We start from the raw sequence: 26,928 nt of genomic DNA, 5'->3' as shown, positions 1-26,928 counted from the left end.
TACACCACATAAATATCTCCCGTGCCTTTTTCCACGCGCAACTCCGCATCTGGCGGGGGCCCGAGGCCGAAGAATATGAATGATTAACACGGCATCGATCTCCTCGTTCTGTTCTTGTATCTGTGTCGCAGCAGTCCCCAATCTCCTGTTTCCCCCGTAGAAGATCAAAAACATCGTCAGCCCCCAAGATGAAGCATATCAAGTGTGCAGGAACGCCCTACGAGGTGAGATTACTTTACCAAACTCGTTAGATCCTTCTTTTGACGTCTCCTCCAGATTGGTCGTCAGCATGGCGAGGCAGCCAAACCCGAGGTCCACGGGAGCATGGCCTTCTATGGCGCCTTCTTCAAGGAGAGGGCGAAGCTTTCGTGGCCACAAGTCCAGGATGTCGCTCGCAAGTCCCTGCCCTGGCTGCAGAATGCCTACCCAGATTATGTGGAGGAGATGCAGGGCGTGGCCGATGGCGCTGGACTCGATCTTGAGTCGATTGTCGCACTGAATGTCCGCACCGAGATTGCCTTTGGCATGTTGAGCGATGGCTGCACCGCCCTGGCCTGGAAGACGTCAGATGCGAGTTTCCTGGCGCAGAATTGGGATTGGAATTTTGACCAGACGCCCAACATCATCTGTCTGTCGATCGAGCAGCCGGGCAAGCCCAAAATTCACATGATGAGCGAGGGAGGAATCATTGGCAAAATTGGCATGAACTCGGCGGGCGTCGGGGTCACACTGAACGCCATTCAAGCGCCTGGCGTCTCTTTCGACAAGCTGCCGTGCCATCTGGCGCTGAGGACGGTACTCAATAGCACGTCGAAAGAGGCCGCAGCCGCCGCTCTGCGTAAAGCAGGATTGGCGTCGGCGTGTCACATCACCATCGCTGACGGGGCGACCGGGGGTGTGGGATTTGAATGCACCGCCGTGGACATTGTGGAAATGCCCATGGACACGGATGGCGCATTGCGTGGATCCTGCACTCACTCCAATCACCTGGTCAAGAAACACAAGATTGAGGGGGACATGTTCATCAACGACTCCCCCTTCAGGCTGGACCGGATTCAACAGCTGATGAGGGACATGGGCAAACCGTCCATGCAAAATATCAAGGAGATGTTGAAGGATGAGAGGAACTATCCGGCCGCTATCAACCGAGCTGTCGGCGAGAAAAGCACCAGCCAAACGCTGTTTTCCATTGTCATGGACTTGAAGCAAGGCTTTGCCGAAGTCAAAATGGGCCGACCGACCGAGGATGGAGAAGTGTTCCAACTGAGGCCGTAGGAGAAATTGCGACCAGGGCCTCCCTCTGGTGTGGTGGTTTTTGCGATCCGTCTAGCTTATGTACAATGCGTAAGGTTCGTCTGAACCGTATCTTCTCTAATGCGCCTCCTTGCCCGAGATCTTGTTCCCCTTGTCTTCTTGCTCCACCTGTTGTAAAAACTCTCTGCCAAGCTGTTAGAAACAGTGTGCTGGGAGCGAATGACCGGGCCAGCTCCTTACTGAATGAACTTCTCCTCGTCCTTGCTCGAGGCGTTGATCGGGGGGGTGGATGATTTCTTGGCTCCACCACCTCTCGTCAGCAGGTAGGGAAGACCAAATGCGGTGCTGAGCGTAGCAATAGCCAGCTACAGAAGGTCAGTCAGTCAATCTGCTCAAAACCAGGACATTCTTCCACGCGGATTGGATCGTGACATGAAGAATCAATCACGGGTCACATACCCAGTGTGATCCGACCTGGCGGCCTGCGACGTTGTACATGGCAACCATCTTGAAAACTGAGAAGAGAGAACTGTTCGAGATGTTGGGGAGATGGTTCTGGCTGCAAAAGGACGAGGACGAAGACGAAGACGAAGCAAAGTCGAACTGCGGAGCGAGATTTTGCGTCTGAGCTGCTGGAGCTCTCATTGAATGGCCCGCCGGACACTGACTAATACTCTCTCTACGGCGGGGCATGCGACCGCTGCCCGCTGCCAGCTTCGTGTCTCCGGCGAGAAGCTTGGAGGCCCCGGAAGGTCCAGGCACGCAGGCAAGGAACGGGTCAACTGTCTTGTCCTTTTTCTTTGCCTCCCCGTCGCATGTCCTCCTCCTAAATGTGAGCCAGCTATATTACGCGACAGGCAACCGCAATCGTGCCTGTTGAGTTTGGCCATCCATATTCTTTCCCACCATGTCCGGCCGAGAGGGAGACCGTCCGAACTCTGCCTTTCCCCGCGAGCAGCTCAATAAAGACCTCCAAAAGCTGGTCGACAAGCAAGATGACTGGATGGACAGCTTTTACGAGGGGGAAGGGCCGGACACCACCGACACGAGCGTGCGATATGCCGCATATGCAAACCGGCTGCGGACCATCATGTTGAGTGCCCATCGATACGTTGCGTATACTTCAGACATTGGCGAGTCCTTTCGCCCCGTCGCCCATCCGATCATGGTCAGAAGTGCATACGCCGTCTCGTGGGCATATGTGCTCGGCGATGTTGGGCACGAGGGGTGGAAGGCATACAAGAGGAACCAGAGGCTGCTGCATCCTCAAGCTGAAGAGGGCTCGGACGACAAACCAACGGAACCCATGGGCAAGGTCGACGCCGAGGCACTCCAACATCCCGTTCACATCCCTGCGATTGAAGACTATAGGGCCGTGATGGCTCAACGAGCAATCTTCCAAAGTCTCGCTTCGATGGGACTGCCGGCATTTACCATCCACTCGGTCGTGAAGTATTCGGGGAAGGCGCTCAAGAGTGCGGCAAATCCAGCCATAAGAACATGGGGCCCGATCGGAGTGAGTTGAACTGTCCAAAACTTACGAGCAGACAACTGATATGATGATGACAGCTCGGTCTCGCGGTAGTCCCGGCACTGCCATATCTCTTTGACAAACCGGTGGAAGAGGCTGTCGAGTGGACGTTCTACCAGGCCTTCCGGGCCATCGGCGGAGAGAACGCAGTGGGCAACCGACACAGCACCGGGAGGAAGGAGGCATTGCAGGCCGAAGCAAAGATTGCCCGGGAAAAGAAGGACCTGTAACGGGAAAAGGAGTTCTCTGGGGACATATTTGGTGCACACACTCGACTTTGTCTGGCATATAAAACCATTTCCACTCGATTTGCCTTACTGTCCTGTCCTACATGGCATGAAGCCGGCGGCGGCTGATCTCGGGAGCGCAATGGGTCACCGAGAAGGGGGTATAAAGCTTGGTCCGCATATGCTCCGAGAAGTATACATATATATTCGAATATATCTACGAAGTACTCAATCTCCAGTGGCTCTCAATTCTTCCATTCTCCATATTGCCCGACAATATGGCAAGCCTGATACTTGGTGGAACCGGGCCGATGTCGGGTCGGTGGACAATGACCCGAAGTTCTTCTGTACCTGATAGATTGATTGACTCAAAATGAATTTCCCAGTCGACCATGACCTCGCTCAGCAACACGGTCAGTCAGGCGAAGATGACCTGAAATGATCACACGGCTCTACAGGATCTAGCCGGTCACTATCTCAAACGAGACGCAGCCGACCGAATTCACGACGACGGCTTCAATGCGCGGCGCACAGGAGTCTCCGCCGCGACGACGACGATGCCTCACCCGCACCGACCTCTCCTCGAGTCCAAACCCGATGAGAAACTGTCGGAGAAGCTGCCCGTGTGTCCCACGACAGTCCCTATCCCCAAACCGCAGATGCTCCTCCCTTCGATGAGAGACGTGGCTGTGGAACAGAAGAGACCAATGCAATGGAATACAAAGAATCTGGGGTTGCGACTGGGCGCAGATGTTGTCTCTGCCGCCAGCGCTTCCGCCCTGATCGCGCCCATCATCACTGTTATAGACCGGTACGTACTTCCTGGGAGGTCTCAGATCCATCAATTGTGCCGAAGAACGGGCGAGCCGAGACCGTTGCGACCTGACACGAGCCTCTGTCCGGGGGTGTTTGTCTGCTCAACGTTTCGCTGTGGCGCTGTCGTCCATACCGACGTTGAAGGAGGTGCCACTGACAGTCAAGACCAGATCCATCGTTGAGAAAGCAGCGAATGGTGCCTCCTTCTCATCCTGCCTTCTGCGCTCCCTGCATCCGGCCGTCACCCGTCCACACGCCTTCATCTTCTCCAGGCCGTTCCTGCTCATCTTCAGCCTGTATTTCTCCACCTACACGACGGCCAACGCTGTCGATACGTTCCAGTCGACCGTGGCGTCAACACCGGCCTCGACGGTTTCTTCGGGCGCGACCAAATTCATCGCCACATCCTCAGTCAACATGAGCGTGTGCGTGTACAAGGATTCCCGCTTCGCGAGGATGTTTGGAGCAGCAGCCTCGTCCTCTTCACCGGCAGCCGCCGCCGTCGTGCCCAAGCTCTCCTACGCCCTCTTCGCCGTGCGGGACTGTCTGACCATCTTCGCGTCGTTCAACCTCCCGTCCATCATAGCGCCGCAACTCGCGAACCTGCCCCCGGAGGTGCGGTCGCGGTTCTCGCGCATTCTCTCCACGGAGGCGGGCAGGACGAATACCGCCCAGTTCATGGCGCCGGCCGCCATCCAGTTGATCTCGACCCCGATTCATCTGCTGGGGCTGGATCTGTACAACAGACAGGGCCGATTGGGGTTTGGCGAGCGATACTCTCGGGTTGTCAGGGATTGGGGGATCAGTGCTTTGGCTCGTATGGGGAGGATCATTGTAAGTGCAGCATTTCCTCCCTTTCCGCACACACAACAGGAACCGTGATGAGATCGACAGCTAACTTATTATATCAACCACACAGCCCGCTTTCGGTGTCGGCGGCGTCGTCAATGCGAACATGAGGAGAAATTTCATGACCAACATCGAAAAGCTATGAGACTTTTTGTTTTTCCTCTTCCTAACGCCTGCAATGACTCACTCGTTCATTCACGGCGCTTATGGTTTGTCTGTCATGAAACCCACGACATTTCGGCACCGGTGTGCGGTAGATAAAAGTGTGGGAGGCCAGGTCGTTCTTCAAATTTGCGTGTGAGTGTTTCGGTAGGGCATCTGCAGCCTACAGTGAGGAGGGAGCCCCGGCCCCGGAGGAACTACATCTGTACCTACCTGGTAACCAACTACCCAATGTACAGTGGTATAGTAACCCGTTAATATGTAATGCTTCCATCACGTATGCGTCGGGCACAGGACCGGGCTCGCGCCGTGGATCCAAAATATGTATGTATGTATGTATGTATGTATGTATTTACAGGTCACTGGTATGTATGTATTTGAGCCGCTGGGCCCCATCCACCCATACATACATGTGAGGTCAAACAGATGTGGTGTGTGGTGTGTGCGATCTTCCTCTTTCTTCCGTGGTTGAGAAGACATGATGAAAGCGTATTCCAAAATAGCCTCCCGGGCGAAAAGATAGTTGGTTGACCTGACAAACAATCCAAAAAGAACCGCTTTTTCTCGTTTGTCCTGCATCTCTGAGGATGTCCCTTGTTCTTCTTCTCCTCGTCGTCGCCGCTCACTCACTCCATCATCCCACTCATTCCACTGCATACACACAGAGAGAGAGAGAGACAGAGAGAGAAATTCAAGCTCCATAACTCTGCCTAACCTTCTCCCTTAACAGATCCAATCCCACGGCCCGGCGCCACCACTCGTCCCACCAGCCGACGGGCCAGAACGTGCAGTTGTAGAACCAGGTGCGCCAGGCGCCGGTGCCGCGCCAGATCTCGAGCGGCAGCCCCCGGCCGGCGCGGCGATTCCAGGGCGTGAGCACGTCGCGCACGACGGCGGCGGCCCAGCGGTCCGGGTCCTCGCGGAGGGGGAAGGCGTTGCGCATGGCGCTCTCGGTCTGGTCGCGCACGGGCGCGTAGATGCTGTCCCGCGGCAGGCTGGCCTGGCCGTGCTGGTGGTTGGCGTGGAAGCGCGAGTGCACGCACCCGGTCTTCAGGTCGATGACGTGCACGCCGAACGGCTGCAGCTCCAGCCGCATGTGCGTCGAGAACATGGCCGTCGCGGCCTTGCTGGCGTGGTAGGCGCTGTTGTGCGGCGTGGGCTCGACGGACGAGACGGACGTGTTGTTCAGGATCAGGCTTGGGGGAGGAGGGAGGTGAGATGTAGATCGGGCAGAGGTTGAGGTTGGTGTAGGTGGTTTGGCGGCGTTGATCAGCAACGGGAGAAACGCCTGCGTGACGGCGATGCAGGACCACACGTTCAGGTCGAACAGGGCTTTTGCCTCCGGGATCGATATGTCGGCCACGGGCATGTTGTAGCCTTTTTCCCACCCCGTGGCGAAGAGTGTTTGTTAGTTTAGTCCTTTCCGCAACAGCAGGTGTCTTGGGAGCATCAAAGCTAGAAGAATTCATGCCACATCGAGAACGATGAGGGAGGGTATCGCGTTGGATACTCCCAGTTGGTCATTCCCTCACGACCACCATGAACCCACACCCCCTGCGTTGGACAGCTCATCCCTACATCACCCAAGACAACCGGCAGCCCCAAAAAACACAAAAGACCCAGGCCATACCAGAAAGAAAGAAAGAAACGAAAGAAATGAAAGAAATCAGGGAGAACATACCTCCACCGGCATTGTTGACCAGACAATTCAATCTGCCCTCGGCCTCGGCCTCGCCGTCGCCATCATCTCGCCGGGCAGTCAAGCCCCTGACCGTCTGCACGCAGCGTCTGATGCTCTCCTCATCCAGCACATCCAGCTGCAGACACTCGATGCCCCGCGCCCGCAAGTCGGCCATCCTGTCCGGGTCGCGCGCCGTGGCGAACACGCGCAGGCCGGCGTCGTGGAACGCGATCGCCAGGGCGTGGCCCAGTCCGTGCGCCGAGCACCCCGTGATCAGCACCGTTCGGCGCGTGTCGGGTTGGACTGGGACGGTGGTGGTGGTTGGAGTGGTCTGGGTCGCCGCCATGTCGGGTCCAGTGTCGTGCTTCTTCTAGATCTGAAAATACTGGCTGGATCAATTGAGCATGGGACCGTGGCGGTGGTTCCCTTGCTTGAAGCTGCCGTGGCTCAGAAAGTCTTGTCGAGGCGCGGTGGATCTTTTTCTTCCTCCGTGCTAGATATATGTCAGACGCTGTAGGACCGTCGAGTGTATCATTGAGGTGGAAAGTGTCTTTGCATATCCACATAATAATAATTTAATAAACTTCGCGACGGCCAAAAAAGGAAGGTAGATTCTACAGGGACAGGTTTACACACCGACAAGGCCACAATGTCGAACCACGCGTCAAATCGAGGAGACTGGCGGTCAACCCGTGCTCGTCAAGAACCTCCCGGCCGTGTATAGTCTAATATTGGCATCGTTTCTGGGTACCTAACCTCGACAAGTCGCCCCTTTTCAGCGGCCTTGCCAGCAGCCCCGCATATACAATAGACCTCAACTTGTTCCCGCGACCAACATCATCATCGTCCAGGACTAGGAGAAGCAATCTACAACGCTGCCAAAGCCAGGTGGACAATAAGAAACCGTGCAATGACCACCGAGACAATCGGATTTTGGAGCAGAGGCGCTATAAAGTAACAAACTAAGAGGAAGAGCGGACCGGGTATGTACATCATAATGCTACGCCTCCAACCGCAAAACATGCAATACATCAACTGAGTGCTTCCACGCATCACGTCTCGTATCCGCGGGCATTTTCAATCCGGACAAACCTCACATCCGGTCTCCTTCATCGGGAACTTTCTGTGCTGAAGATCCCCGGTCTCTGACCGGTCATGACAATCCGCTTTCTTGGTCCTTGGACTTCTCCATCCTCGACTCCTCTCTGCTGCTGGGCGTGCGCGCTTAGCCCTTCTGCGACAAATCCGATAGAGTAGGCGCCGAGACCCAGAGCTGCCACAGTCAACAGCGTGTATTTAAAGCCACGCGTTAGTCGCTTCCAGAGCCCTTCGCTCTGTGTTTCATGACTGTCCCTGTCAGTATTCGACCCTGGAGCACCCCCGTCTGTCGCTGGGGATGATGACGAGGACGACGCATTTGGACGGATTGTCCCAGAAAAGACATTCTCTTGCCTTCTCACTCTCGGCGCACTTCCAATCGGACGAGATGGAGGGGCTGTCGGAGCGGCTGGACCCGGGAGAGGGTTCAACTCGGTGGGCAGTCCATCCAACACCGTGGCAGCTTCCTGATCTGGTAGCCGAGGAGAGTCGTGGGCTTCAGAGTTCGATGTTGCCTCGTCTGGCAGTGATTTTGCCTCTGTTACCGCCTGCGACACACTTGAACCACCAGCATGTTCTGATGGCTTCTTTTGAAAAATCAACATGTTCTCGGTTCCATTATACAGCGAATATCCTGCTCTTTGCATTGTTTGGAAATGCTTGAGAAATTCCGGCGCGTTTTTAAGACGTCCTAGAATACCAATCACGTTATTGGATTTGGGCATTTCGGTGGTTGGTTGATTCATCGGAGAAAAGTTGACCTTCTCGGCCAAGGTGTCATAGGTGAGGATGAGATACGGCGAGTCGAACTTTCGGATTTTCATGCTCTCGATTGGTGGTGGTTGCTCATCGTTCCAAACTGGTGATCCCGATGGGGTGTGAACTGGTTCAGGTACCGTTTTCGGCTCCTTCTCGGTCGTTTGCATCTCAGATTCGATATGTGTATCCTTTTCACCAACGGCTTCGGGAGTCTTCTGCACGTTAAGGTCAATCCTCTTCTTACCAAAGTCGGAACCCGACAGCTGAGGAGCACTCCAAGCAATTGCTGGCCTTCCGCTTTCGATCCGTCGAATCGTGTTCTGAGCTTCATGTAGCTCCCGCCTCACCTCTTTGGCCCCCTGCATAACGTCGCTTAACTTGTGGAGAGGTGGTTTCGCTTCCTCGGCTGGGCTTGCTACCTGTCTCAACCCTTCAAGCTCCCGAGCCTTGATGGCAACATCTCGCAGCTCGGCACGGATCTGCTTCATCTCGTCCACGATCCTTGCATAATTGGGCTCAAATTTGCTGATATGATCATCAATCACTGGATTCGTAGACACTCCTGGTCGAACGCTCGCCGTAGATAGCGGGTGAGGTCTGGATAGATTAGGTCCAGAGGCGGAAGACGCAGCTTCGGGCTGAGGAGAGGGTGGTGTAGGCTGCCTATGTTCGGGGTTGATGGGCCCATATTCGCTCTCATAGACCGCTTGTATATCTGCAGCCAATCGCGACACCTGGGCCGTTTCCACTTCGGCAATTCTCTTCGCATTCTCCGTCGCCTCGCGTAGGTCAGCTGTCCGTTGCATGCCTTCTTTATCATCCACGAGGACATCGTGTGAAGGAGTAAAAGGTGCCAATGTTCGGGGTTTGGGATTGGACTTATAAATGGAAGGAGTTTTGCTCAATGATTCGTCTTTAAAGACGAGCTTGTCGGTCAATCCCTTAACCGCGTCGGGCCGAATATACTTCTTGTAGTTCTCGTTGAAATTCGTCATGGACTTCATTGTTTTGGCGACGATTCCATTGGGGTATTCCCGGATGTGCTCCCACACATTGTTGAGGGTTTTAGTCAATTTGTTGGTGGGAGCGTCGAGCTTCAGGGTCTTGGGCGGGACGATGTCTTCGTTTGCGGCGTCTTTTTGACGGGCCTCGAAATCAGTTTCAAGTTGTGCCCTTGAAGTCTTCTTCAAGTCCCCAGTCTCCGATTTCTCCTTTGTTGACGCCGCCACTGCATCACTTGTTCCCGTATCTTTTTCTGTCGAATGAGGGAGCCGGATAGATGCAGAAATTTGCCGATCGAGAGCAGTCTGCAGTCTGGTCACCTTGCCCTTTTGATCGTGAGCAGCTTGTGCTTTCACTCTGTCGAGGGCCGGCTCAAGCCTATCCTTGGTTTCCTTGATAGGTTCATTGATGGAAGAGTCCGCCGCGTCCATGGCATTTTCTGAACCTGGAGTCTCTTGCCGGAAACCTTCTTTGACCAGCCAATCTGACGCATTGACGGCCGCTTCCTTCCGAGCCTTTGCCTCGTAGGTGGTTCCTGAGAATAGCGGCAGAGTATCATCTGGCTCAGGCGACTCTCGAACCTTCTTAGGAGCAGTGGTGTCCATGGCAGCTGTCTCCAACTCAGGCTGTGCGCTGACCTCCGTGAACGGGGCAGTGGTGTCGATGTTGTTACCCTTGGCTCGGGTCATCAGATCCCGGAATTCTTGTTTTCTCGAGCTGTCAAACCCCTCGGTTTTGGTAGATGTGGCTGTTTGTTCATCAGTACTTTTCTTTGCCAAGTCACCATATCCGTAGACTTTGTGAGGCTTATAGGTCTTGACTGGTATATCAACCCCATGTTCTTGGAAGAACAGACTCTTCAAGAATGGCTGCTTTAATGGGTTATTGGGCGATAGTGTTTCTGGTTTGGGTCGCTCGGATTGCTTTTCAGGTTCCGGTACTACAGGTCGGTGTTCTCGCTGAGGCTCTTCCTTTTGTTCAGGCTCGGCCGGTTGCTTCTTTACGAGGATCTTTCTCATAGAGATTGGATCGTATTCATATTCCTCCTCAATACCATCCGTAGCCGACTTCTTGGTGGCTTGCTCCGAGAAACAGGTTTCTCTTTCAGTTGAGCTTTTAGTATCCACATTCGGAGTAGGGTCTGGCTCCTTAACACCTGGGTCCTTCTTGATCTCCTTCGGGTCTGAGAACCACGAGAAGGAGGTCCACGATGAGTTATTGGAAGATGGAGGACTTTGCAACCGCCTTCCGAACAAAGTTCCGTACGGGTCTCGTGCAATAGCACGATCGACAGCCGCCCGAAAAGCATCGAAGTCGTTGTATATAGTCCGAGCCTCATTGGCTTTCTCATGATCAGGCTCCTTTGCTTCCTGGCCTGGGGCTCCCGTGGAAGACAATGGCTTGTAATCGCAATATCGGCTTGCCCAAAGGCGATGATGACGCCACGGCCGGACATACGTATCTTCTGACTCCCACAACGCTCTCCTTCGAAGCACTTTGTAGTATCTTGACTTCATTATCTTGTGGTGTCTTCTCATGCGCTCTTCAAAGTCCTCGGTGGGAGACCAAGGGTTCCCTGTCTGCCGTCCCCACCACCAAAGTGTTCGAGCTTGGACTCTATTGACCGAATAGGTTCGGGGAACTCTGGATCTGGGATGGAGGGTCCTCATGTTGGCGGATAACGGGCCTTTCTGGAAAGACGCCATTGGCATTCTGGGCGAGTCGTCTTGAGGCTTAACCAGCTGCCAGCACCGAGAGAACTGTGCTTATGGTTCAATGGGTCGCAATATTCGAGATCTAGGAGAGCGCGACGAGATGGCGGTGTCGCCAGAGAGCAGCTATGTCGTTGGAGAAGGACCAGCAACGGCAGCCCCCAGACGAACTAGGATCAGGTAGACATGGGCACGCACTCGACGATACTGCGGGTTCACACCCCGAGGCAAGGGATAATCACTGTGCCCTCCAAGGTCAAAGAGGAGATAGGTGACGGTTATAGCACCGCATTGAAAGATGACCAATTGGCCGAGATGAAACTAACGCAGGCGACTGAAGGAGAGCATGGGCGACGTGGAGGATGAGGAGATGGAGGGGTAGCGGACGAGTAAGCGCCGCCTGGCGATAGCGATACGCGATGCGGGATGCGGAGAAACCGCGTTCCGTTGCCATATGTTTCATGGCTGCTGGCAAATGCATTCCGCACTCGATGATTTTCTGCCATCTTACCAGACGATTGCTGTTGTCGATCTGACATTATATTCAGCCCACGGCGCACCTGAACCATTTCTGGAATCAAGATGCGACGCAAAACTACCTCAGACGGGCATAAAAATCGTATCATACAATTCGTTCATTCGTCACCCCTCTTCTTGGTGATGGTATCCACGACCCTGCCATAGAACTTGGCGGCGTTGTGTCGGGCGAAGGTAATGTCCTCGGTCAGATAGCTAGGCATCAATTTCATCATCTCGTGGTCACGGTCGCGATCCAGCAGTGGCGTGTATAGGTATTCTGTTTCCTCAAAACTCATCCCTTTCGCGATTTCCTGATCGATAAACAGTCTGAAATGCAATGCTTTTCAATCGTTAGCTCAGTAGCACAGCAGGATTATAGGTCAAACTCACTCCCGTTACGACCAGTCTGGATACAATCGAATGTATCACCTTCTTCCGTCTTTTTTACGTTGAGAATAACGAGTCCTGTAAGATCGCTATACAGCTCCTCCTTCATTTGTGCAACCTGCACGGCCTGGGCAGCTTCTCCAGACAAATGGCGTGGTCCAGTACTTTTCATGGCGCTGCTAGGAGGTTTTGGGTTGTCAACAGATGAGGCTCGTGCTGCTACCAACTTGGCTTCCAGTCCTTTGATCTCGTTTTGAGCATCAGCTAGAGAGGTTGAGAGCTGCAATGCCGTGCCACGTAGCCGTTCCATCTCCTCTTCCTGGGTCTGCATCTGTTTGCGGAGCTTGCGCGCCTCGTGCGCCAGCGGTGCCTGCGTAGCCAGCTCCTTCTTGAGCGATGCAATCAAGTTATTTGACGCCTGCATGGTGGCATCACATTGCTTCCGGAGCCTCTCCATATTTGCGTTTGCCTCGTTGATGCCCACCTCTTTGAGATTACGGTATTTCAAGTCCACATTCTCGAATTTGCGGGTGATGTCTCCTAACTTGCGCCGAAGATTAGGATTGCTTCGTTCAGTGTCGGACGCGCTTCCAGCTCGTCGTCGGTAAGGCGGATCCTGCCTCGTTCTGGAAGCATCTCTCGCAATTTCTCTGCCATTTGGTACTATAACACCTCCCAACTCTTCACTTGTTGTCTCGTTCTCCTCGTGTTGCAGCTCCGGGTCAGGAGACTGAGGTTGTTGAGCCGCTCTCGACTTTGCGGGAGCTCTCACTTTGGCCGAGACTTTCAGGGCTTCTTTCTTTGTTCGAGATGGGGCGTGCTTTGAACGCACGGCCGCAGGCGACACCTCTATCAACTGATTTTCATTCTCGACCGTCTCTGCAGAATCAGGAGCTGCTTTCGTCTTCGCATTTGTGCGCTTTCCTCTCTTTGCTTTTGGTGGGATTGGTGGCTTCTCCGCCTCGGAGTTTCTCAGCGTGTCATCGAGATTGCCATTGGAATCTTGGTCATTCGCGTGATCCTCGACCGCCTTGCGCTTCACACCCGCCGGTTGTCTTGAAGAGGGCTTTTTCGCCTCAGGTACGGTACTCTTCTGTGATTTCGATTTCGCTTTCGGGGGCATTGTGACGCGTTGTCTTTTCTTGCCTCGTGTTGCCTGCGCTGATTTCGTGGTAGTGGCATCGGTCGTGTCGGAGGCGGATGACAGAATTGAATTCTCATCGATGAAAGGTCCCGCCTCCTCCATGTCAGAATCGATGAGATCTGCAATGCCCTTCATATCAATGCGCAATCAGTGAATGTAAGGCCAGGAGTCAATGCATCGGCGTCATTACAATGACAAGTAGGTGAGTCGAAACAGGAAGGTCATGTAAACAAAGCTATGCCACTTTTGAATTTTGACCTAGCCTCGGAACCTTACCAGCCACAGTAGAAGTGGCAACCCGGCGCAGGCAGGCAAGCCTCATCACAAGACGGCTCGACGGATCACCCCTTCGTCCTCAGGAACGTCGCTTTCTCAGGTTGTCCATTCCAACAATTAATGCATCTCACCGCCATACCCTCCGCCGTCCAGATTTACCTTCGATGATGTCTCCCGATAGAGGCGATGGCGCCTGGTGGCACCGGGTCCTGCAAGAACTCGCCATTACAGTTCCTTTGGTATGCCTATACGATGGTACCGGGTCGGCTGTCTAACAAAACTGCAGATGTTTGGGGGCTACTATGTCATCAAGTATGTCCTCGCACAGATGAACCTCGACCCCGAAGCCGAACAAAAAGAGCAGAATCGCTTGCAGTCCGCCGCAATACTACGACGACTCGACGATCCTCAGCAGAATCAACTTGCAAAACAACTAGGTTCGGATCGACCGCCGAGAGAAAGCCTACGCCTGTCTCAATATGAAGAAGTCATCCTACAAGAGCTGGTGTTTCCAGAGGATATATCTGTGTCCTTTGACGATATTGGTGGTTTATCAGATATCATAGAAGATCTTCGAGAGTCGGTTATATATCCTTTGACCTTGCCAGAACTCTACTCTACGTCTTCCTCTCTCCTGGCGGCGCCTTCGGGTGTCCTCCTATATGGTCCTCCCGGTTGTGGGAAGACCATGCTGGCCAAAGCTCTCGCACATGAAAGCGGTGCATGCTTCATCAACCTGCATATTTCGACCGTTACCAACAAATGGTTTGGCGATTCCAACAAATTGGTCAACGCAGTCTTCTCCCTAGCTCGCAAGCTAGAACCGGTGATTGTCTTCATCGACGAAATCGATGCAGTCTTGGGCACGCGACACAGTGGCGAACATGAAGCAAGTGGAATGGTCAAGGCCGAGTTCATGACGCACTGGGATGGATTGGCTTCTTCCTCCACTTCCGGTCGGCCCCAGCGAATACTGATCCTCGGTGCTACCAATCGTCTACAAGACATTGACGACGCTATCCTACGACGAATGCCGAAGAAGTTCCCTATCTCGCTTCCCAATGCCTCTCAGCGCCTCAAAATCCTGAAAATCATACTCCGAGATACCAAGCTGGACATGGAGAATCTCGACTTGGAGTATCTGTCAAGAGTGATGGCAGGCATGTCGGGAAGCGACATCAAGGAGGCGTGTCGGGAAGCAGCAATGGTGCCTGTCCGTGAGATGATCCAACGACAGAGGGAAAGCGGGCAGCGCATGGAGACCATGAAAGCGGGAGATGTGCGAGGTCTTCGTACTGCCGACTTCTTCCTACGAGCACGTGCCACCAAAGCCGCTCAGGACGCAAAGAGAGACAAAGATGAAAAGGAATGGAGCACCGAGTCATCATCCCCGGTCGCAGACGACGTGGAGGACGCAGTGGAAGAGTTGCACCAACCAGACTAACAGTGTGCAGTCCCGCTCTTGGTCTTTTCTCAGGCCGGTCCGCCTGCCATTTGGTGCTTCTCAACAGAACGTGGGACAATCTCAGGTACGGGCGTAATAGGCAGTTTAGGTCTAAGCTAAATGGTAAACATACAAGAAATACACATCTTGGCCTAGTTTTATGCAGCAGCCACCGAATGCATAGAGGCATGAGCGACGAGAACACGAGGGGAAGCGTGGGCAGCTCGAAAATCAATCGGAAGGCTTTTCCCATTTTGACTGGTGCATGAAAGCAAATCGAATCAAATCAGTCGGCGAGGACAGTATGCTTTTTCAGAGAATCTCGTAGTAGCATGATATTGTAGTGCAAGCCCCGGTACCCCGCAAAGATCAAGCTACGGGCGGGTTTGAAGTGCGCCTAAGGGCACCAGGGAGGGGAGGGGGGAGTCGAAGGCGGGTTTTGCGGGCAGCCTCTTGCCAGGGCTTGTAGCCTGGACAATTACGGAGTACGGAGTACGGCCATGGCACTATGGGCACTGCATGGCCACACTAAAAATTTCCCTTCGGCTGATCAGTGGCCAGCCCTCGCACCCACCATACGCGTAGTGCGGGAGACGGCGAGACGGTACCAGGGCCTGGCACTCTGCTACTCATGTGCTCTCTGTATCCAGAACCACCAGATCGCTTTCTACAAGACCCTGTCCACTCGTATCCGATTTTCCCCAGGCCGACCTTGTCACCGCCTCGTCCACTCTCCTTGTTGTTGGTTGCCTCAGGGCTGTGATGCGCCTTCATTTCTACGGAGCGTAGACCATATTCGCTGTCTTGTGGTCTGAGTCCGCCTGCAGCCATGAATGATCCGAGCCCACAATCCGAGTCGCAGGCACCTTCTGGTGCAGCTCCGTCGCAGACTTCCAACGACCAGCCCGCCACGAACAGTGCGCCTGCTAGTCAAACCCCAGGCCATCCAAGCTTCAGAAGGTACACCGTGGTTGCGAGCCGTCTGTTCCATCGCCGCATTTGCTAACGCACCGTCCAGGCAGCGCGCATCTCGAGCGTGTGGTAAGCTCACCTCCTCTTCCTGAACTTCCTTTTCACCTTGCGACGACACGGGTCATGCGGGAAACTTGGATTTGGCGGCTGGCACGATGGCTGGTCTTGCTTCTCTTGCAAGTCGAAAGAATGTCACAAATGCTGCTGCGGACATGTTCACCTTAATACTTTGGTCCCTCTGGAGATCGCGATAAACCGAGAACCTCGGTCCAAAAGTGGTACTTGTGATCAATCTGTCGCTCGCACTGTGAGACGGCATCAGACATCCGCCGTGATCCAATGAGCATGAACATACACGTGGCGGAAAGCAGTTCTCAATATCGTGGAAAGCATTGCTGACGCATCTACTGTGCAGAAACATGTCACGCCCGCAAAGTACGTTGTTATCCTACCACCGACCTTAAAGAAGACTGTAAAAAGTGGATCGAGATCTAACACGTCCTTTGGATTAGGTGCGATGCGATGCCGCATCTCTAGGGTGAGAGCTGTCTGGGTCCGTCACCTTTGGTTGTTTGCCATTGACTCTCTCCAGGGTCCCGTGCACAAACTGTGTTGCCTTTTCTATTGAATGCCGGATTCCCATTCCCAAGCGGAAAAGAGCCAGCGCCGTCCGAGCCAAAGATGAGGAGAGGTACGACTTTGTGATCTCCTGGACCTCTCATACTCTAGAGCATTTGAGGGACTCCATGCCAGACCTGCAATGCTAACGGACACTTCAGTGAGACTGGCGACTCACAGCAGGCGGGCACGCCTACAGAACCTCGCACCTCGCGGCCGGCACAGCCAAAGCCTACTGTAGGCTACAACTCCCCTGATGGCATTCCCTCGACGCAGATGTCAGAGGCGCAAGCCGCCCAACAAGCTGCGAATAACAGCACCATGGCACAGTTCATGAAGCCTAAATTCGCCCGAGCGCCCATCAAAGAAGCCGGCCGAGTAGCATATCTGGGGGAATCGTCAAACCTATCACTGCTCGTCCATGACCGGCATGGTACAACAGACGTCGTTCACTACCCCTTGCCAGAGAACATCCGAGGCGCCCGCGCTCGCCTAACAGAGCCCGACCAAATGGAAATAGAGATCCTCCAGCAGAGGGGGGCGTTCCTACTTCCACCACGTGCGCTGTGTGACGAGCTCGTGGATGCTTACTTTCGATGGGTCGCTCCTATTGTGCCAGTCATCAATCGAAGCCGGTTCATGAAGAGATACAAGGATACAAAGAACCCGCCGTCTTTGCTGCTCCTGCAGGCTATCTTGCTGGCTGGTTCCCGAGTTTGCACTAACCCGCAACTCATGGACGCCACTGGCTCGACTACGCCCGCTGCAATGACTTTTTACAAACGCGCAAAAGCCCTGTACGATGCAAACTACGAAGATGATCGTATTACCATTGTCCAGGCTTTGATTCTGATGGGCTGGTACTGGGAGGGCCCCGAAGGTAAGGGCTCGGCGGCCACCGAATTCTCCGACAACCCCCGGGTTAACATTGCCGCAGATGTGACAAAGAATGTGTTTTACTGGACCAGAGTGGCCATTGTAGTTGCCCAAGGAGCCGGCATGCATCGAAGGTACTTTGCGACTGTAATTCCAGCCAAGAAGTCAGCTAACGACCATCAATAGTGTGGAAAGCTCTCAGTTAAGCAGACAAGACAAGCGACTGTGGAAGAGAGTATGGTGGTCCCTCTTTACGAGAGATCGATCAGTGGCAGTGGCTCTCGGCCGACCCGTTTCAATCAACACGGACGATTCCGACGTAGAGATGATCACGGAAGAAGACTTTATCGAAGACGAGGGAGACCCGAACAATGACTTCCAGGCCGACCCCGTACACATCCAGTTCTTCTTGCAATATGTCAAACTGTGCGAGATCATGGGCCTGGTGCTTTCTCAGCAATATTCTGTAGCTTCAAAAGCTCGGCGGACCAACGCAATCGATCTCACTCACAGCGACATGGCATTGGCAGACTGGCTACAAAACTGCCCGCGCGAAGTATACTGGGAACGCTCCCGCCATCATTTCTGGTCTGCTCTCTTGCACTCCAACTACTAGTAAGTGCGCTGCGTCTCGACACTTGGGTTAGATGTTAACAACTTCCAGTACTACTCTGTGTTTGCTGCACCGAGCCCATATGCCTCCAGCAACCGCCAAACCCCATGATTATGAGAATGTCGACATGGCTTATCCTTCGAGGACGATTGCTTTCCAGGCTGCAGGAATGATCACCTCAATCATGGAAAACCTCCTCGCCCACGACCAAGTCAAATACACACCTGCATTCATGTAAGTTAGTTAAATTCGACATTGGCCCAGTCACTAAGGCTTGTTGTAGTGTGTACAGTTTGTTCTCTGCCCTCATCATGCACGTCTACCAAATGCGGTCTTCGGTCCCGTCAGTGGTAGCAGCAAGCCAGGAGCGCATAAATGTCTGCATGAACGCCTTGAAAGAGGTTTCGAAAGTCTGGCTGGTTGCCAAAATGGTCCACACCTTGTTCGAGTCCATTCTCGGCAACAAAGTGCTGGAGGAGAGGCTTCAAAAGGCCACTGGGAAGAAGGCTCAAAGGGCCAAAGTCAACCAACGTGATCAAGGGCAAAATCAGGCCAACGGCAATTCGAATGGGATCGGAAGTGCCACACCTCTCCCTGCCCCGCCGCCTATACCGCCCACAAATCCGGCCAAGCGCAAATTCGACGACATCGACCTTGCCTTTAATGTTGGGCCACCAGCGCCTCAAATGTCCTACGAGCGTTCCCGGCCTCAGACACCTGCCGTCACGCCTTCGCGCGAGATACCACAGCAACAGCAACATAACTACCTGGGGTCGCCTCCACTACAGCATGAACAGTATTTGCCCCCATCTCGGTCTCGAGGGGCGTCACGTTTGCCGTCACGAGGGCCGACACGGGCCAACTCCCCATTTAACGGGTATTCAATTCCTGCAACGCCGCCAGACTTGTTCCTCGTTACCCGAGACTCACCGAACATCTCGCAACAACTGTGGGAGAACTTCCAGCCGGATCAGCTATTCCCAGACGGCACGATTGGAGATGTAGTTGGATTCAGCACCAGCCCGATCCTAAACCATGCGGTAGACCCTCAACTACAGCAAATGCAGGGACAACAAACCGCGATGGGCGCAAGCGGGCAACCGATGACTCATATGGACATGTCAGGGCAAGGACAACAGCAACATCAAGTATGGCCGCCTGGAATGCAAGGGATGATGGGTGCAGGCATGGAACTGCATGACAGTGACGGTTGGTCGACGAGTTCGCTCGGAAATGCCCCTGTGGCGCCGACGACACTTAACGTGGAAGACTGGTTCCAGTTCTTTGGGATCAATGGCGAAATGGCAGGCATGAACATGGACGGAACGTAGGCTGATGAATGAGGGTGGCTGAAGGTCGGCTTGAGACGACGAACCAGGCATGCTCGAGCATTGAAAGTGACTTGACAGGTGGGTGGATATCGGTCTATGCTATAACGATGCTATAATCATGTACATTCAAGAAGAGATGGTGGATCTTTGCGAATGTAACAACAAAAGTCTTGCACATGATAACCTATGTACTCCCAGCTAGTAACAATGAATCTAGAGCATGGGAAATGGCGTTCTGGAACATCCAACCTCAGTCCACCTAGCATAATAACAACAATGCTCGTAGCTTCCCTTGCGACGTACAGGAAAGGCGCTAGACTCCTCCATAGTCCGGAGGGACGAGAGTTTCCATCTTTAGAGCTTTACCGTTGTCCGAATTTCTCTCAGCTCGCAAGATGAGGGAGAATGGTGATTTGCTCGCATCGAGCTGCTCTCATCGGGGTTAGTTTAGCTAGAAGGCTCAGCGCGGCTTGTTTCTGGCGACCAGCGAATGACATGCCGGGGCAGACACAGATTGGCTTTCGCTTTTAATGTGCTAAATGTTGAGAAGGGGAAGTTACTTCCTTTCTGTCCAATGGCCTCTCTCTCTCGGCTGGCATTTCGGGAGACTTTGGGTTTAGTGACTCGAGATAAACCTTCTGGTGACATATTGATACCGCTTGTCTGGTACATCTCTGCACACACAGCCACCCGAACAAGCCTTCAACGAGAGAACACTATTTCGTTACACCCGTCCTCTGGATGAAACATGCACTGGCTCTCTGCACGGAAACAGCCGCTGACGTCCCCCATACATCCATGCATGGCCCATTCGCACAGCAGCACAGCCGCAACCGCCCCTCAGCGAGAACTGTATTAGGCTGAATATATGACGGATCAGGCAAGTCTAGGACAGAGAAATGGAGACCCAGAACAGTTCTGGGCCTAGACTCATGCCTCTACCTGTGCCTAGATCCCCTTCCGTCACTGGCGCAAGAGGAAAGAGCATATTTTGCTCACAATGCGATGCTACTGTGACCGCTACTGTGACTGTCACTTGCTCCTAAAACGAGCACAATAATATCCAGCAACGGCAAACCTGGGGAGGGCGGCGGGGCAGCATGATTCTAGTGTTGATAGGATATGGCTGCTCCTGGCTCGATTTTGAGGATGTGTGGCACAGGCGAGGCTGTCTCACGCTCCATTCATCCATCTATCAATCAAGCAATGATATAAAGAACTCCTCCCGCCCCCCTGTTCTACATTGTCTCAGAGCAGCAAGAATCATCAACACGCACGCCACAGGGACATAGAGACATCACATTCATCAGCACCAGGATACCATTACTCAGGAAGTTCGGTGACCACTCACTCACTCACACCGTATAAACACCACACACACTCGTCAGCACCATCTAAGTTGAGATCGAGAACCTCCATCACCACCACCACCATCATCATGCCAGCAGCAGTCCCATCAATGTCCATTGCGCCCTTGATTGTCACGAGCACCACCGGCACCACCATCCAGACCCTCGACTACCTGACAGGCGAGACGTCCGTGATGAGCACCACCATGATGTCCACCGCCAACCAGAGCGACAAGGAGAAGGCCAAGAAGCACAAGAGGCATTGGTGGTCGCGCTTCCGCAAGAGCGACGGCCGCCCGTGCCGCGAGATGCAGACGCTGGAGACCACCGCCGCCCACCGGAGTCGCAGCTCAAGTCGCAGTCCTCGACCGCTTGACGAGAGCATGTTCCCCCGGCGGATCAGCAACAACAGCTCGCAGTCCGTGCCCACGCCGCCCGTCAACATCACCGCCACCCCAGCGAGTCCGAGCTCGGTCGCGAGTTCCATCAGCAGCTGCAGCAACAGCAGCATCTTCGGCTCAGAAACCTCACGAACCACGACCGGTGGAGGCCGCTCGAGCACGTCGTCGATCTACCCCAGCAGAGTCAGCCCCAGCGCGAGCACCAAGGGCGCCGCCGGAGTGAATGAGTCCCTCGGCACCAAGGCCATCATGAAGGAACAGACGAAGAAGTCGCAGGGCTATCGCGAACGACGAAGCCTCATGGGAGATCCCGCCCTTGACGCTTTGATGTTGTCCAGCGCTTTTGTCATCTTCTAGTTCATTTCTATTTCCTTTGGAGGGTTGGAGATTTTGGGGCACGCCCCTGTTCTTGGTGTTTAAGGAAGGAAGCGTGGAAGGGTACTGGGAAACATGCCGCCTCTGGTCCAGACAGGCGGCGTAAGATATTTGGCTACATATATGGAGACGGGGAAATAAAACGTCTTCCACGAAGGTTATCTCTGGAGCCAGCTTTCTCGCAATGTTCTTGTCGTTCCCGTGTTTCGAATCTCCGTATGTTATATCATTATCAGATCCGTTCCTGCAAAGTACTTTTACAACAGGCCAAACATGTGAGACAGTCAGATAGGTCCGCTTTCCCACCTTCCACAGCAGACAAGTCATGTAAACAAAGATGACTTCTCCCTGATATCTTAAAGCATTCAAACGTCTATCTAAGGTCGTAGGTCGTAAATCGCATCCCCATTATGAAGCCTGCCTAGGATGGACTTGAAAGGTTGTCGTTGGGTGTAGTGAACGGCATTCGCTGTATCTCTTCTGATACATGCATTAGTCTCTTCATTCTACGCTCTCAACACCCTCGGTATCGTTTCGGCGCTACATCTCGCAAAGGCGTCCACCATGCCCTCCATACCGGGCCATTGCTCCTTACACCAGGCCAGTAACACGAGGCAATCGTTTGACCGGCTCAGCAAGTCCGAGAAGTCGAGTCTCGTTCCTTCGGTCCCTCCGCTCCCCGAATCTTGGGGGCCTCCAGGCGTGAGAGAAGAAGCGCTTTGGATTTGGATGGCAGGCTCAAGAGAGAGAAGAGCGTAAGATAGAAGCGTCATGCCCGCTTGGAAGATCGAATACGCGGCCAGGAAAGTAACAGGGAAGGTGGATGGAGGTGAATTGGATGTCGTCGAGCGGATGATGAGCGTGTACAACCTGAGAAGCATCTTCGCGGAGTGGTAGGGTTCTGAGGTGATAGTCAGGGAGTGTTTGTGCTGGGAGAGATCCCCCTGTGGTGGATTATGCCCTCGAATGGTGGCAAGGGCTTCGAGAAGAGGGCGTTGAAAGAGGAAGAGAACCGAGGAGTGGTACATAATGTCGCGCATCAATTCACCCACTCTTGCGATACTATTGGTGCCGTCGCCGGAGGGCCTTTGGATGGGATTTTGATACCATTGACGCAACGTAGCGTGTTGGTCGAGAAACCATTTCAGTCGCGGCAGCGGGCTGCTGGCGGAGAGGTAAATTTCGGTGTAGATTTCTGAGCGAAGGAACATCAAGTGAAATACTTGAGCGGCGCACACCTTCTGTCGTGATTCATTGTCCAAGAGTGCCGTGTCCGTGATTACAGTCGGGTATTCTGTGGTAATGATAGAGCTGGGCAGATCTGAAGGTCGGCCGAAACATTGCCCTACCAATCGCTCCATCGAGTACAGACTCCAGAAAGCTGTTCTCCTCCAGGTCTTGTCATCTTCACTCTCCAACAACGAGTGCCCTTGTTCCGTGTGGTAGCCCAATTGGATGCTCAAACGACAGGCGAAGTCTAAGATCTTCCATATATTACCTTTGCGGGGATTGAAGAGACAATAAATTACGAGGAGAAGGAGGGCTTCGAGGGACTGGGGAGATACCTCTGCCGTCACTTCTTCGACGTACCTCACGGCCTGCGCGTAGAATTGGTTGCCGTATGCGGCAAGGCTCGGACTGTGCCGCGATTTTGCGGTGCAGGAGATGGAACACATCATGGCGATGCGGAAGCATTGATACTTTTCGGTTCGCTGCAGCTTGTCCGCATCGAACATTAGAGCTCCGTTCGTCTCCAAAAACCTATCAAGGTCCTTCTGTAAGTGACTTTCGTCAATACACGGATGTATGGCATTGATGGAGGCCATGTAATCAGCGATGAGTGACTGCACAAAATCTCTTCCGGTATCAAAGACTGCCGTCGGGGCTACTGAATCCAAATCTCGGTCATGGCCGTCCTTGGCTGAAAGGACAGGCTCCAATGGACCGGAAGGGTTGAAGAGGTTTCTATCGGAGGCCAGCGCCAGGACCTCCACCGCGAGCGCAAATACGGAACTCGACCCATAGAATCGGGAAGTCGACCCATTGACACTGGGAACAGGGAAGTGGTTGTTGAAGTCTCCCCCATGGTCATTTTCGGGTATTGATTCGGGGAAAGGAGAAAAGTTCATTTGAGCTTGGGGCGTCTTCGCTCCATCTAAGTTGTCCTCTGACAGAGCTTGACGGCCAGCCTCAGTCTCTAGTGTGAGAGCAGCGTGTTTTGCCTTGAGGCTGTCTAGGCGCAAGATGAGAGACTGGATATACCTATCTCGCGTAAGAGACGGTGACTTTCATTCGCTCCGACAGTCAACATACTTTCGAGACAGCGTCTGCTGTAGTGCATGATCAAAAATGGTGCAGTCAGCCTTCGCACTCTGGCACAATCGACAGGCCGGCATTTGAGAATCACATCTCTTTCTCAGTCGCCGACATCGTTGACAAGACGGCAGCGACTGAAGAGCATAATGAAGCTCTTCCATGACTTGTCACAGCAATTGTTTGACGCCTCTGTGCTCATGTCGAAGAACTGTTAATCTGTATCAGTGGACGGCGAAGAAAGCGCCACTGGTTATCGGCGGTAGCATACGATACGAGAGCGTCCCGATAGCGGACTATTTGGGACTAGCGTCTCCTTCCTAAAGAGTCCAAGTCTTGAGAGTCACGTGAAAACCCACTATGCCCCCTTGAGATCAGGCTCGGGGCCATCGCCGACCACGTGCTTCTTGGCGTTTTTCGCTGCTTTGCATCTCAGCATTTCTGCTAAACATTCACTGCCTCGCCAGCGTCGATCGGTTTGCATTCCTCCTGTGGTGATAGTGACAGTATACATTGCTTCCACGCTCCGTCTTCTCAGCTCTCCGTGCCATCTCCATGTCCAGCTCAGCCCCAGGAGAATCCCGTTCGGAACATGGTCCAGGCTTCCCCTTCACTTGCCAAGCTTTCGCGTAACTCCTAGATCTGGCTTATCGCCTTATCCCGCCTTATTACTCCTTTATCTGCCGCGTCCTGGCCACCGACCAGGCTAAACGATAAGTCCAACAGCCCCGTTTTGCATTGGAGGAGTGTGAACCCACCGCGTCTGCGGGAAGTCAAACCCGGGATCCCAAAGTATCTGCTCGACCTTTATGACCATAGCGCTTCCTTTGCCCATGCTGCCGAGATTTTCGATAGGACAAGTATGGGAGTTCGGATTCTCACGAAAGCAGTCTCGGCGGGCGGCCAGATACTAAAGAGTGTAAACGAAGCCTAGAATAACACTACATCCTGCACCTTGACCGTTATTGCTTCGGAGATTCACGACCTATTCCCAGATAAGCCACAACCGACACATTCGCGCGTCCTTCTGGGCATAGTTACAATCTCTATATTACAAAACTCCAGACATGGCCGTCTTACCGCCTGCTTCTCGACAGGGTCTCAACTAACTTATCACTTATTCTCGAAATTCTCTACGTGATAGCTTGGTGACAGCAATGTCCGTGGAGAAAATGGACGCCACGGGGACCTCGACGCCAGTCGTGGACGAAGAGAAATTATCGATGCAGGCCGATCAACGCCCTACTAACCCCTCCTTTGCGGAGCTGGGGACGGTAGAGGCACTTGGAAACAGTGGCCCGAAAACATCGTGGCAGAAGTTCGTGAACTGGATGGAGACTCGGGCCGACCTGGAAGCTCGCGGTATCGAACGCGTGCCAGAGTCTAGTCGCCAACGCAAGGCTTCGGTGAGAGACCTCTTCCAAATCGGCATCGTCTGGTTCTCGGCCAACTGCACTGCCAACAACATGACCGTCGGAGTTCTCGGTCCAATCGAGTTCCACCTAGGCTTGAAGGACGCCATGCTGTAAGATTTTGGCATCCTGGGAAATGATAGAAGTACCTGCTAAACAAGAGACCAGTATCTGCGCATTTGGAAACATATTTGGCGCCATGTGCACGGCATACATTGGTACATTTGGACCCATGTCTGGTAATCGAACTCTGGTATGCTTGTCACCCTTGATCTGCCCGAGAGGCTCGACCTTATTTGACCGGTGGGCTGACATTGGGCCCAGGTGAACGCACGATACACGATGGGATGGTACCCGTCCCGTCTGGCCGCTCTGTTCAACGTCGTTGTGCAAATCGGATGGGGTTTGGTTGATTGTCTCGTTGCTGGCTTGATCCTATCCGCTGTCAATGGCGGAGGCATGACCGTCATTGTGGGAGTTATCATTGCAGCATTGGGTACCTGGCTCATCATCACGTTCGGCATCAAATGGTTTCATATCTATGAAAGGTTCGTTGGCAGCAGTCCCGTGGCATTCCGGAAGTCGTTGCTGAAAGAAACCCCCTCTTAGATATGCCTGGCTTCCCCAAATATGTGTCTTATTCATCATGGTAGGCACAGCCGGACCGCTCTTCGATACCAGCTCAACCAGCTCTGGCGAAGGCGCTGTCCTCGCCGGCCACCGATTGACATACTTCTTCCTCAGTGCCTCCGGGGCTCTCGGCTGGTCCGCCTGCGCCTGTGATTTCTTCGTCTATTTCTCCCCGAAGACTTCACGCTTGCAAATCTTTTTGTGGACGACCGTGGGCCTCGGTCTAGGCAAGATGTTCCCCGAACTCATCGGCATCGGTTTGGGAAGCGGTCTCACCAAGAATCCTGCATGGAAAGCCGCCTTCGCGACGTCCGCGGGGGCCCTGTACGTGGAGGGCCTCGCGCCACTGCAACAATTTGGCAAATTCTGCGCCGTCCTCCTCGCCCTGGGCATCATCGCCAACAACGTCGCCGGAATATATGCGGGCGCTCTGTCTTTCCAGCTGCTCGACCCGCGATTCGCCCGCATTCCCCGTGTCTTCTGGTGCACCGTCGCGACCATCATTTTCACTGTGACCGCGATCGCGGGCCGCGCCCACTTGCTGCAGATCTTCATTAACTTCCTCTCGCTGATCGGCTACTGGACTATCATCTGGATCACCATGACGCTGGAAGAAGAATTCATTTTCCGCAGAAAACGTGGCTGGTACGACTGGAGTGCGTGGAACACGCGCGAACTTCTCCCCATCGGACTCGCGGCCTTCACGACGTTCGTGATCGGATGGGTGGGTGCCATCATGTGCATGGACCAAGACTACTACACGGGCCCGATTGCCTCTCTGATTGGTGACGGTGCGGATGTAAGTCCACTGACCCAGCACACTCTTGCTTGCTTTACTGTTTCTGTCGGATCGAAATGTCCTTACTAACTCTTACCTTTTCAGATCGGCCTCGCTGTCGCTGCATCTTGGACAGCTGGCATCTATCCCGGTCTGAGATACCTGGAATTGAAGTATATCGGACGATAGACCCGTGAGGTGTTGGTTCCGGTTTAGGAAGTCAATTCCTGGGGCAAAAGTGTTTAGAGGGACTGTTATTTGAGACACTTTGCGAGATAGAACAGGGACGTCTCGTGTCTTTTTTGTTTGTTGGATACCGTGTTTTACTAAGAACAGCAATAAAGTCTACATATTCAGAAGTAGAGTATGGGCTCTGGTGCAGGAGAGAGGGAAGAGACT

The 26,928-nt window shown here is 53.6% G+C and overlaps 12 protein-coding genes across 12 annotated transcripts; 7 read left to right on the top strand and 5 right to left on the bottom strand.

Annotated features, from left to right (window-relative positions):
- Positions 1–188: 188 nt before the first annotated feature.
- On the top strand, positions 189–1,275 carry AYL99_05011 (hypothetical protein; the record flags this gene model as incomplete). Its single annotated transcript, XM_018836523.1, has 2 exons — positions 189–224; positions 277–1,275. The coding sequence occupies 2 exons, from the start codon at positions 189–191 to the stop codon at positions 1,273–1,275; spliced, it is 1,035 nt and encodes a 344-aa protein (XP_018693376.1).
- Positions 1,276–1,371: 96 nt separating this feature from the next.
- Positions 1,372–1,761, bottom strand: AYL99_05010 (hypothetical protein; the record flags this gene model as incomplete). The annotated part of the gene is made up of 3 exons (XM_018836522.1): positions 1,372–1,438; positions 1,495–1,619; positions 1,714–1,761. The coding sequence occupies 3 exons, from the start codon at positions 1,759–1,761 to the stop codon at positions 1,372–1,374; spliced, it is 240 nt and encodes a 79-aa protein (XP_018693375.1).
- A 400-nt stretch (positions 1,762–2,161) lies between these two features.
- Positions 2,162–3,015, top strand: AYL99_05009 (hypothetical protein; the record flags this gene model as incomplete). The annotated part of the gene is made up of 2 exons (XM_018836521.1): positions 2,162–2,770; positions 2,824–3,015. The coding sequence occupies 2 exons, from the start codon at positions 2,162–2,164 to the stop codon at positions 3,013–3,015; spliced, it is 801 nt and encodes a 266-aa protein (XP_018693374.1).
- Positions 3,016–3,385: 370 nt separating this feature from the next.
- On the top strand, positions 3,386–4,822 carry AYL99_05008 (hypothetical protein; the record flags this gene model as incomplete). The annotated part of the gene is made up of 4 exons (XM_018836520.1): positions 3,386–3,425; positions 3,478–3,823; positions 3,999–4,662; positions 4,748–4,822. 4 exons carry the CDS (start codon positions 3,386–3,388, stop codon positions 4,820–4,822), a joined length of 1,125 nt encoding a protein of 374 aa, XP_018693373.1.
- Positions 4,823–5,530: 708 nt separating this feature from the next.
- AYL99_05007 (hypothetical protein) lies at positions 5,531–6,866 on the bottom strand (the record flags this gene model as incomplete). The annotated part of the gene is made up of 2 exons (XM_018836519.1): positions 5,531–6,216; positions 6,521–6,866. 2 exons carry the CDS (start codon positions 6,864–6,866, stop codon positions 5,531–5,533), a joined length of 1,032 nt encoding a protein of 343 aa, XP_018693372.1.
- A 763-nt stretch (positions 6,867–7,629) lies between these two features.
- AYL99_05006 (hypothetical protein) lies at positions 7,630–11,091 on the bottom strand (the record flags this gene model as incomplete). The annotated part of the gene is made up of 1 exon (XM_018836518.1): positions 7,630–11,091. One exon carries the CDS (start codon positions 11,089–11,091, stop codon positions 7,630–7,632), a length of 3,462 nt encoding a protein of 1,153 aa, XP_018693371.1.
- A 635-nt stretch (positions 11,092–11,726) lies between these two features.
- On the bottom strand, positions 11,727–13,276 carry AYL99_05005 (hypothetical protein; the record flags this gene model as incomplete). The annotated part of the gene is made up of 2 exons (XM_018836517.1): positions 11,727–11,950; positions 12,001–13,276. The coding sequence occupies 2 exons, from the start codon at positions 13,274–13,276 to the stop codon at positions 11,727–11,729; spliced, it is 1,500 nt and encodes a 499-aa protein (XP_018693370.1).
- A 308-nt stretch (positions 13,277–13,584) lies between these two features.
- On the top strand, positions 13,585–14,861 carry AYL99_05004 (hypothetical protein; the record flags this gene model as incomplete). Its single annotated transcript, XM_018836516.1, has 2 exons — positions 13,585–13,656; positions 13,704–14,861. The coding sequence occupies 2 exons, from the start codon at positions 13,585–13,587 to the stop codon at positions 14,859–14,861; spliced, it is 1,230 nt and encodes a 409-aa protein (XP_018693369.1).
- Positions 14,862–15,690: 829 nt separating this feature from the next.
- Positions 15,691–19,271, top strand: AYL99_05003 (hypothetical protein; the record flags this gene model as incomplete). Its single annotated transcript, XM_018836515.1, has 9 exons — positions 15,691–15,821; positions 15,880–15,902; positions 16,249–16,268; positions 16,346–16,371; positions 16,426–16,524; positions 16,613–17,461; positions 17,514–17,942; positions 17,992–18,174; positions 18,224–19,271. The coding sequence occupies 9 exons, from the start codon at positions 15,691–15,693 to the stop codon at positions 19,269–19,271; spliced, it is 2,808 nt and encodes a 935-aa protein (XP_018693368.1).
- Positions 19,272–20,709: 1,438 nt separating this feature from the next.
- On the top strand, positions 20,710–21,378 carry AYL99_05002 (hypothetical protein; the record flags this gene model as incomplete). Its single annotated transcript, XM_018836514.1, has 1 exon — positions 20,710–21,378. The coding sequence occupies one exon, from the start codon at positions 20,710–20,712 to the stop codon at positions 21,376–21,378; it is 669 nt and encodes a 222-aa protein (XP_018693367.1).
- A 524-nt stretch (positions 21,379–21,902) lies between these two features.
- Positions 21,903–23,792, bottom strand: AYL99_05001 (hypothetical protein; the record flags this gene model as incomplete). Its single annotated transcript, XM_018836513.1, has 2 exons — positions 21,903–23,658; positions 23,710–23,792. The coding sequence occupies 2 exons, from the start codon at positions 23,790–23,792 to the stop codon at positions 21,903–21,905; spliced, it is 1,839 nt and encodes a 612-aa protein (XP_018693366.1).
- A 1,074-nt stretch (positions 23,793–24,866) lies between these two features.
- On the top strand, positions 24,867–26,718 carry AYL99_05000 (hypothetical protein; the record flags this gene model as incomplete). The annotated part of the gene is made up of 5 exons (XM_018836512.1): positions 24,867–25,234; positions 25,290–25,374; positions 25,446–25,669; positions 25,731–26,550; positions 26,635–26,718. The coding sequence occupies 5 exons, from the start codon at positions 24,867–24,869 to the stop codon at positions 26,716–26,718; spliced, it is 1,581 nt and encodes a 526-aa protein (XP_018693365.1).
- Between the last annotated feature and the right edge of the window lie 210 nt (positions 26,719–26,928).

This window comes from Fonsecaea erecta (genome assembly GCF_001651985.1).
Source record: "Fonsecaea erecta strain CBS 125763 chromosome Unknown Scaff4, whole genome shotgun sequence".
NCBI lineage: Eukaryota > Fungi > Ascomycota > Eurotiomycetes > Chaetothyriales > Herpotrichiellaceae > Fonsecaea > Fonsecaea erecta.
The sequence above is the reverse complement of the archived record's forward strand: the minus strand, read 5'-3'. Positions and strand labels throughout refer to the sequence as shown.